Source organism: Pygoscelis adeliae, unplaced genomic scaffold (genome assembly GCF_000699105.1).
Source record: "Pygoscelis adeliae isolate BGI_AS28 unplaced genomic scaffold, ASM69910v1 Scaffold171, whole genome shotgun sequence".
Taxonomy (NCBI): domain Eukaryota; kingdom Metazoa; phylum Chordata; class Aves; order Sphenisciformes; family Spheniscidae; genus Pygoscelis; species Pygoscelis adeliae.
In genome coordinates this window covers 1,227,642-1,237,119 of record NW_008824186.1, presented here as the reverse complement: position 1 = coordinate 1,237,119, position 9,478 = coordinate 1,227,642, and the positions used below count along the sequence as shown (strand labels likewise).

At 37.0% G+C, this 9,478-nt stretch overlaps 1 protein-coding gene across 1 annotated transcript in view; it reads left to right on the top strand.

Moving 5' to 3' along the window:
• Window positions 1-9,478, top strand: part of SYT9 (synaptotagmin IX) — a 74,258-nt gene that overhangs the window by 61,797 nt on the left and 2,983 nt on the right. Inside the window, exons 4-6 of the mRNA XM_009334571.1 lie at window positions 6,669-6,789; window positions 7,841-8,012; window positions 8,682-8,811. Of these exons, the coding sequence (XP_009332846.1) occupies window positions 6,669-6,789; window positions 7,841-8,012; window positions 8,682-8,811 (423 nt within the window). The remainder of the gene's footprint in view (window positions 1-6,668; window positions 6,790-7,840; window positions 8,013-8,681; window positions 8,812-9,478) is intronic.

The following is a 9,478-nucleotide window of genomic DNA, read 5'->3' as shown; positions in this document are numbered from 1 at the left end:
TGCAGAATGGTTTTTTAATGTTCTTTCCTAGTAAGTGAAATCAGACTCATTTTCGCATACCTAGCTCTAAAAGCTTCTTTACTTATTTGCTTTCATTTTTAAAGAAAACCATTAATAAAAGAAATAAAGACAATGAAATGCAAAAAATGGAATCACACTGAGAAAATAATACAATTTGCAAATTAACTTAAAACATGAAAAATAGCCTGACATTGATGTATTGAAAGAATAATTGTAAAAGATAGGCCATTCCCATTTTCTATAAACATTACTTAATCCTATCTCTGTAGATATAGTTTGATTGAGGCATTAATAAATGCCTACTTTACTAGAGTTCATTTCTTTGATTTAAGATGTCATGAAAATAGAATTTTCCAGTCATATCTTTTCTATGCATCTTAAAATGTGTAATGAGAAGGCAGCTGGCACTCTTCTAGTCATGTGCAAATTCAATTAAAATCAAACATTTCTAAAGAGTTTTTCTCAATATATATTTCTCATATATATAACTCAAAATAACTCTGTGATGAAATAATCAAAAAATGTAGAGCTAACTTCATGAGTTCATCATGTTAGATACTCTAGATTTACAATCATTCCCAAACAGATTAGAGTCTCAAATTTGTTTAGTATGGTATTTGCGTAATATTTGTGTCCTGGACATGTACCTGAACTGAATTAATACCTTAGCTCACTCAAATCTGAATCCAGACTTCTCAACACAGATGAACAATTTAATAAATGTATAACCCAAAAAGCAGATAGCACTTCTTAAAGTATTTTTAATTCATTTAGACCTAACACATATACCTAGTATACTTAAATTATCCTCATCTTAGCAGTGAGCCTTCTCTAAAATAAATCACTGCAAAATTCAAAACCCCACATTATCAAATATTAGAATGATGTACAATAAAATTTGTCTTGCATTACAGAAGTATAATTCCATTAATTCCAGTAAAGATTATGAAATAACTAGGAAGATTTTGGTTTGTTTTGTTTAAAATACAACTAATGCTCCTCAGCTAGGAGGCAAAAAAAAGAAAGAATGTAATTAAATACTGGTAATCAATCCTCTCCGTGCTTCAGAAGCTCAAATGATATCATCTCGTTTCATGAAACCTCTGCTATTTTTCTCTTTTCCAGTGACCTTTGCAGAGACATGTATAATTGCTAAAAGAGGTAGTATGCAAACTTACCATTGCCTGAGCTGTACAGCTCTGACAGAGCAATAAGAATTTATAAAATCTCTAAAATCACTAGTGCCTTGAAAACCTCTTTCAACACTTGGCAACTTCAAAAGAAATAAGCAAGGGCATCACTGCCCGTAAGTGCTCCCATTAATGGTAAGGTGGTGAGATGCATAAAAATACATCTGAGCACCTCACAATCCATAATTAGACTTATTTTTGCAACATACTAGAAAAGTAAAAAAGTAGTGTCTGTCTTTTTATAGATGGGGAACTGAGGAACCTGGTATAATTGAGACGTATGCTTTAATTAGAGTGGCATAGGCACTGCATGATAGCAAGCTTATCACAGCTTGTCTGCTCCAGAAATACAAAACGCAAGTTTCTGAAGAAATGGGCTCAAAACTTATGATTGCCTAATTCAAGGACAGCATATCTTCTTCTAGACCCGAGGCAAAAGCAGAAGGTGTAACCTATAACTTGTCTTGTTTCCTTCCATCCCTTGCTGCCTGTTTTGCATGATTTTACATACCCATTCTCTGCACTCGAATGTATTTATGAGAAGGGAGAGGAGAAATCTGATCCCAAATGTCATCCCCATTTGTCAGCAACTCCCTAACTACCAGGTAACTTACAGGTTTCACTGAGAAGGTTTGATCCACCCTGAGCTTCTTAATGCAGCCTCCAAGGAATCAAAGGTGAAGCCATTTAAGGGACCATCGTGGCCGTTTTCTTTAAGATTACACATCTCCCTGTTCAATATGCTGAGTTATACTCACCTAAGCATGGAGCTGTTGACACAGTACTAAGGAGCGATTTATCCTGCAGGCTAATCTCTAACAAAATTAATAATTTTAAAATCTATAAATACTGTGTGACTATAGACTAACAAGCTATTAACATTACTATTGGAATTCAGCATTTTAAAAGATATATTATCAGTTTGTTAGTTTTACAGGGGGAAAACCAGAAATGTTTTCTGGGAAAAGCAGGAACAATAAACCTTTCAGTAGAAGCCACTGAAAATTATTCAAATAATATGATTTTTATGCTAAATCAAGTATTTCCACCAGAAATGGAACAAGGAGGAAGCATAATGTGAGGGAGGTCGTGTCTCCATGCTCCTAATAGCAATGAAAGGGTCTTATTTATCTTGAGGTTCCAGTAAGGGATTCATTCCCTTTGTGAAGATACAGTTTTCAGGCAAACCTTGTGATTTACACCTCTGGTTTGAACTCTCCAGCTGACTGTTTACCCAGTATTGAATACATCTAACTCTCCCAGGTAACACTGGGCAATTTTTTAAGGAAGAAACTTCATGCTCTTGCCCTGTTAAATAAAGGACTACATTAACAGAACATGGGCTCAGAGACAAATCTAGGCAGGATTATCAGAAACAGATATCAGACAGGTTGTGTGGCTCACTGTAAGGCACAGCTGACAACATCAAGGCACTCAGCCATCACCCCAAGCCTGAAGCTGAAGCTTGGGAAAGCAAAGTAGACACCAATCTTGTTCTACTTTTTTTAGAATACAGGAATAGGCAGGTTATAGATTAAAAATGGAGGCAATGCTTTCTTCCTCTGATCATGGACAATTTTTGAGGTCAATGGGAGAGGAGCTTGGACCTTAGGTATGTTTATCACAGCATATTTGTTCAGTTCTTACAATAACATAACCTGCCTGCTGAAAAGGACCAAAATAGAAATAATATAGGCCATACTCCTATAAATAAATTATTATTGTAATTTAATTATCTTGCAAACATTTTCTTTTAAGTTATTAATACTATTAACCAGCCTTTTGGTCTGGTTATATTAAGGCTGTCCTGGTTGCCCTGTAACTTGCACAGTATGGTACTACCACACTAAATAAATTTAGACACAAATTTGGACTGTACAAAATACATGACTTGATAACCTACAGTATTATGAAACCTTTTCCTAAGCAGGAGTTTCAAAATGTCTCTGACGGTGTAATATTTATATCACCACATTTTGTCAAGCACACATAGTAACACTTAAGTACTCAATTCAAACAGAAGCATAATCCGTGCAGAAGATCCTACCCTCTACGCTTGTTCATTCTGCTCCTTAAAGCTATTTCTTGATAAGACAGTACACCTTTAGCGACAATCCATGGCTTAAGCCATGTGGCTCAGTGATTTTAAACTAGTGAATATGTGCACTAATCCTCTCGGTACTCTGTTACATAGACCTTGGTTCTGTTAAGAAACTGAATTTGTAGTAAGGACCTGTGTTTGCTGGATGTAACGGTCATGCCTGTGACACCACTGATCTCCGGTCAAAGCATGGTGCCTGTTCTACTGCAGTTACCCAGACAGCTGAACACACACGTGCAGATTCTGTGGTGCAGTCACGGTTTGTGGTACTCTTTGAAGAACATTCCCTCCTTAAGCTGAACCTTGAAGCACCAACAGCAAAATTTACAATGTTTGGAATAGTTAAAAATGTTGCCCTTCAGTTACAGAAAATAGGGGTAAGCAGGGTGGAATACCAGGGCACTGGGAAAGGCTCACTCTGATAGAAAATCTATCTTTCCAAAATTAAGAAAACATTTACAAGTAACCAGTATTATGGAGTAGTAGTTAATTCCCTACAAATCAAAATGAAAGTGTGAGAAGACAGGGCTTCTTTTTCAGACTCAGAGAAGGATTTGTACGCCAAAAAGTATGTCTCTTTCCTGCTTCTGTCTGCAAGCTTTCCTTCAATTATGTTCTCAGACTGCCATGGTTAGATTACTACTAGCATTAGCTTACGAACAATCATCTGTGATGTATTGCTACAACTTGTAACTTCTAGAACTGGAAAAGACTGAAGAAATTGCAGGCTCTGTTTCCAGTTTAACAATGTTTTTCTGTATGATGCCCAGTGCAATTTTTGCAAAAGCATTAACAAAGTATTTTTGTCATTGTAGCATTTGATAAAAAATACATCACAATCTAGGCAAAGATTACTTTTCAAACATAAGGCAAAGTTTGCAGGTAAGTGTATTATGGCATAATTCCTAATACTGCATTCAACACGTGATCTCTTCTTTCCTAATGAGTTCATTTATGCAGAGGGATAACATGTTTCTTGGAATTTGTATCTAAAACAATTGTACAGTAATTAATTTACCTGTTAACTTCTTGATAAGAACTGATAAAAGATTTTAAAATGTTCATTCAGGATGATCAAGTCTGGAATAGAAACTCTTGTATTTGGTAGTAACAGTAAAGCATTTACAGTACTCACATAATGAATTACCTGGTCCCCAAGTGGAGCACTGGAGTTTAATACAGAATGACTTTGACATGGTTGACAATATCTAAGAATACCAAGATACACAGTTAAAACAGCAGATGCCTGATGGGCTGCTTTATGGTCAGGGAAAAACCGAGTGATTCAATGACGCTATCTTCTCCTAAAAGTTTGTGACCAATTCATGAAAAATAACCTCTCAATCAAAGCTGGCCAGAGTGCCAAATTCCCCAAATCGCCAAAAGCTGGCTTCACTCAGTAATTTATTTAAATGGCTTATGAAATTCTTGCTCCCCCCAGAGTTGTATGGTTAACAGCACAAGAGAGAATTTCACAGCTACAAATCTCGGCACCTCAGAGCTGGGGAAGTTAAACACTTAAATTATGGAAGTTTTTCTTCCTCACAATGGGAAGGATAAATGAAATCTTTGCTTCCTGTTCCCCAGGTTATATGTATCAAGCTCCAGCTGACTACTGGGAAAATTTCAGAGATCAATTATTCCTCCTGTAATGTTAAGTGCAGGTGTTAGCCAAGAGAAATTTCTCCTGGATGTGCTGACATCACTTTAGCCTGTAGGACTTCTTACATCACCACCTTCTCAAACAGCACTTTGATCCTCCCACAGTCAAAGTGGGTCAGTGACACAGAGTTTGTTGCAGCAGGTCTGTTTCCAAGTATGATCCATCAAGAGACACTAAACAGGGTGAGTCATATCAGCTATCTTGATCTTGTCACATCCTTTATTAGCTTTACAGCTACCATGAAACACTGATCTTTAGAATGGAAAAGACGGTAGTTGATGAAGTCAAGTCAGGGTTAAAAGTTAGTTATTACTGACAAAGGGCCCATAATACCAACTTTTTCCTTCTTTGACAGCAGCTCTCTCCAATAACAGCACAAGGAAAGGACCTATTTCTGAATGAACATACATGATTTTTTTTCCCTTGCATGAGCTGAGGAGAACTAAAGTGAAGATGCCTCTCTTGAGCAAGGGGTTGGATCAAGTGACCTCTAGAAATCCCTTCCAACATAACATTTTTCTACAACTCTGTGACAGCAATTCTTTCTCTCCTGCACGTCTCCCCTGCTAACTCATAAAGCTACGTAAAGTGACTGCATAGGCTCTGGACATTGGCCTATACAGCAGCTAACTCAGAGACAAACACTAATCTGTTAGGTACTGTTTCAAGGTATTTTCACTCACCTTCTATGTCATCCACCACCCTTCATTTTTTGGTGACTGACACAGAAGGAGCCAACCTGGGAAAGGAGAGAAGCTAGGTGGGCAAGATACACATATTCCACAACAGCTGTATTTCCCTTCCCTATAAAACCTAGAACATAGCTTTGAATTTTCTGGACAGGATAACTTTTTTCAGCCAAGAATGAAATATTAGGTTACAGGAGATAGGGCTATAAAAGTACCAGTTCACTGTTCAGTCAAAAAAAAGCAAATCAAATCCCAGAAATCATTTAATGCAATCCTTTATTCACTATATTTATAGCTGGATTTCCTTTAAAAAAAAAGACAGATGCTTTGTAACTGCAAACAGGGTTTGCTCATTTTCTACTACCTTTCTGAAACCCTGATGCCATTGACACAGAAAAGGGTTGCAAATCATTCTATCAATGAAGAGGGTGGATAAGCTTACTTGAGGGAGCTTACTTGTCTGCACAAGGCACAAGAGGTAATGTCCTTACTGTACTTCTGGTGGAGACTGCCCCATTACCATAGTGACTTCACCCCTATCACACCTGAGTTTATGCAAGCTTGAGAGTTGCATAGAACTTTGCCCTGCCCAACCAATGTTCTTTCTGTGAACCTCTCTACGGGTATCCTTCTGCAGACCAGAAGGAAAGGCATAGAGATCTGTTGCAACTTGCCAACAATACATACAAACCACTACAAGACATAAATTAGAACAAAGGTATTCCAGTGCCTCACGCTGTACCTCATTACTTAAATGTGTTTCATCTCCAAGGACTGAATGCTGGAAACTATAACCACATTTACACTTTGGTGGTCTAGCAACAAAAGTAGCGACTTCAACATTGTATGCAGATATGCATCTATTTTTTCAGATATGTTTCACAATGACAATTCAGCTTTTGCTTGCATAACTTCAAATCCCCAAAGGTGTATTTTACCCTTAGGTCCTGTTATGACTAGGGAAAATTGTTCTGCTTCACGTTGTCTCTCTTTCCTTGGAACAGGATAATGTGGATCTTGGTGACCTGATGTTTTCACTCTGCTACCTTCCAACAGCTGGTAGACTAACTATTACAATAATAAAGGCAAGAAATTTAAAGGCAATGGATATCACAGGAGCATCAGGTAGGAATGAATTTAATGTTCAATGTGGATTTCTGTCCCATTTCCCTCCTGAGTCACAGCACTCAGCACTGTCAATTCCCAGAATTATTTCTGAGAAGAGGGTTCTTTTACTGCAAGCTCTTGAGTTACTTGAGTACAGGAGTTTCTGAGAAGTAAATAATACATTTTAGGTTGTTCTGTTGCAACCAACAGTTTAAAATAATCTGCTCTTAAAAAGACAGCAAGATTATTATCTTTAAAGTCACTGTGATTCAGAATAGCACAAGTTGGCCAAACTGCATTCATAACACTGGGAATTTGTACAGCAGACTGTTACGGCTATGGCACAGAGGCAGACTGACCCTCTCTGACAGTCTCCAAGAGCCACTGAGCCAATTCCACTGCTGTTGGCATATGGACAAAACAGTGATCATCCCAGATTCCTTTCAGCAACCTTTTCAAAATTTGATGATGAAAACAAGAAACTAATGTAAATAAGAGTTCATAGATGACTTCTAAATACTAGCAGGGAGTTGTAGAGCTCCCAGAAAAGAGCTACAAAGAAATAGCTTTTTTTACTACATTCAGGAGTTTAAAAATAATTATAATTCTCTTGAGAAATATAAGCCACTAATTGTTACACTTTGAATTATATTTAACCATACATCAGTAAACCCCACTGTGTAAAATATTGTCATCTTCTGTCTGTCCTACAAATCTGTACAAGTAATTAGGCTGTTATAAATAGGCTGATACACAGGCTGTTGTATAAAACAGTCGTGTATAACATGGTTCAATGGATATTTTAATACCCTTTGAGAAGTCGATACACAACAAGAAGCTTCTTGATCCTAAATTGTGCATTATAAGCAGTCAACCAGGTAAAGCTTTCAAAGCTCCACTGCCTCCCAGGCATTCCATGGTAATAAAGGAGCTCAAATTCCAGTCAGGTCCAGATGACTAATTCTGCAAGCAGGTATGGGCATACAAGAAGGCTGCTCCCTTCACTTTCCATTTATGTTTGCTTAAAAACAGCAAAAGAAAACCAACATTGTTCTTATGATTCACACAGATCCCTACGTGAAGGTTTCTTTAATGTGTGAAGGAAGGCGACTAAAGAAAAGAAAAACTTCCACCAAGAGGAATACCCTTAATCCCGTTTACAATGAAGCCATAGTCTTTGACGTCCCTCCAGAAAACATTGACCAAATTAACTTGTCGATAGCTGTTATGGATTATGACCGGTGAGATACCTGTAGCTGTAAAATAACATCATCTATTGGCTTATAAAATCTTGCACAGTAGATTTGCATCCAGAAACAAAGTTATCATTTTTTCCCAATAAATGGGAAATTAATGTCATGTTGACTTTGGTAGAAGACTAAAGTTTGGTAGAAGACTAAAATTTCTTTCTTGTATTGCCAGGCAGATTTTCCTTTCTAAGTTTTAAAATACAGATTTGCATCCATAACTGACATAACTAAACTGCATATATGCTTACCAGAACTGAAATAACTGAACATATAATCAGACAGTCCACACACTGATGTTCTGTTTGTGCACAATTACTCTAACCCCTTAGACACACGCCTCCATTTCTAAAATTGTGGCCTAGAGTTTACTTGTATTTGCAACTAATTACAGAACACAGGCAAAGAACTTTTTACATTCTTCATGCAAAAATAAGAAACAAATGCACACAGACACACAGTGTATGCTATAATGGGGAAAATACTAAATTATTCTGATTAGTGGGAAATGCAAAAAGCAAACCTACGTATTTTATAGTTCATTATATTTTTCAGGCAAGAATTAATTCTAAAAATCTGTGTAATGTTTCTAATGAAATATGTAAATGGTATGGTTCTAAAGGTAAAATTTTAAGAAAAAAATATTATGGAACATTTTCACAGTGTAGGTCACAATGAGGTCATTGGAGTATGTCAAGTAGGCAACGATGCAGAAAGTCTAGGTCGCGACCACTGGAACGAAATGCTCTCATACCCTCGGAAACCCATTGCTCACTGGCATCCTCTTGCAGAGGTAAGACTTTTATTGCTTGCTTCCCCATTCCTATAATTGTGAAAATTCTGCCATGTGGCATTAGAAGTTGGATAAAATTTTATGAACAAAACCAAGATCCACATGCATGCACTGACTCCTAGAAAAGGGCTCAGAAACACCGATATTAACAGTCAAACATAACATGCAAGTTAAGTCTGCCTCTTTCAGTTTTAGGGGGACAGAAAGTAATTAATGTCTTTAATATATTCATGAAAACATCAAACATTATACACTGGATTAAGGGTTTGGTTTTGTTTTTTAAATAGGATCTTGGGTAACTTTCACTGATAATTGATATAAAGAAATGGACCTTGTTTACAGAACAACCAAGACCTATTTTTTTATATAAAACAACCTAATCTGACTTCCTCTCTTGTAAGAATATATCATCCATGCCACTAGCACATCTCAAGGGATGCCTAACTGCACTGAAAAAATGTTTAAGTGTCTCTGAAGATCTGAGGCGTTGATAAGAAGCCACACAATCAGAAAAGCTTTTCAAGGTTCCTATGTTTTTTTGTTTTGTTTTGTTTTGTTTTTTGTCTTTAGGGCCCTATTCAGCAGAAATGTTATGCAGGTCTTCTGCGCTTGGATGGCTGCCGAAGAGGCTTCCTCACCCTTTTAACCTATTCAGCAGAAATTTGGC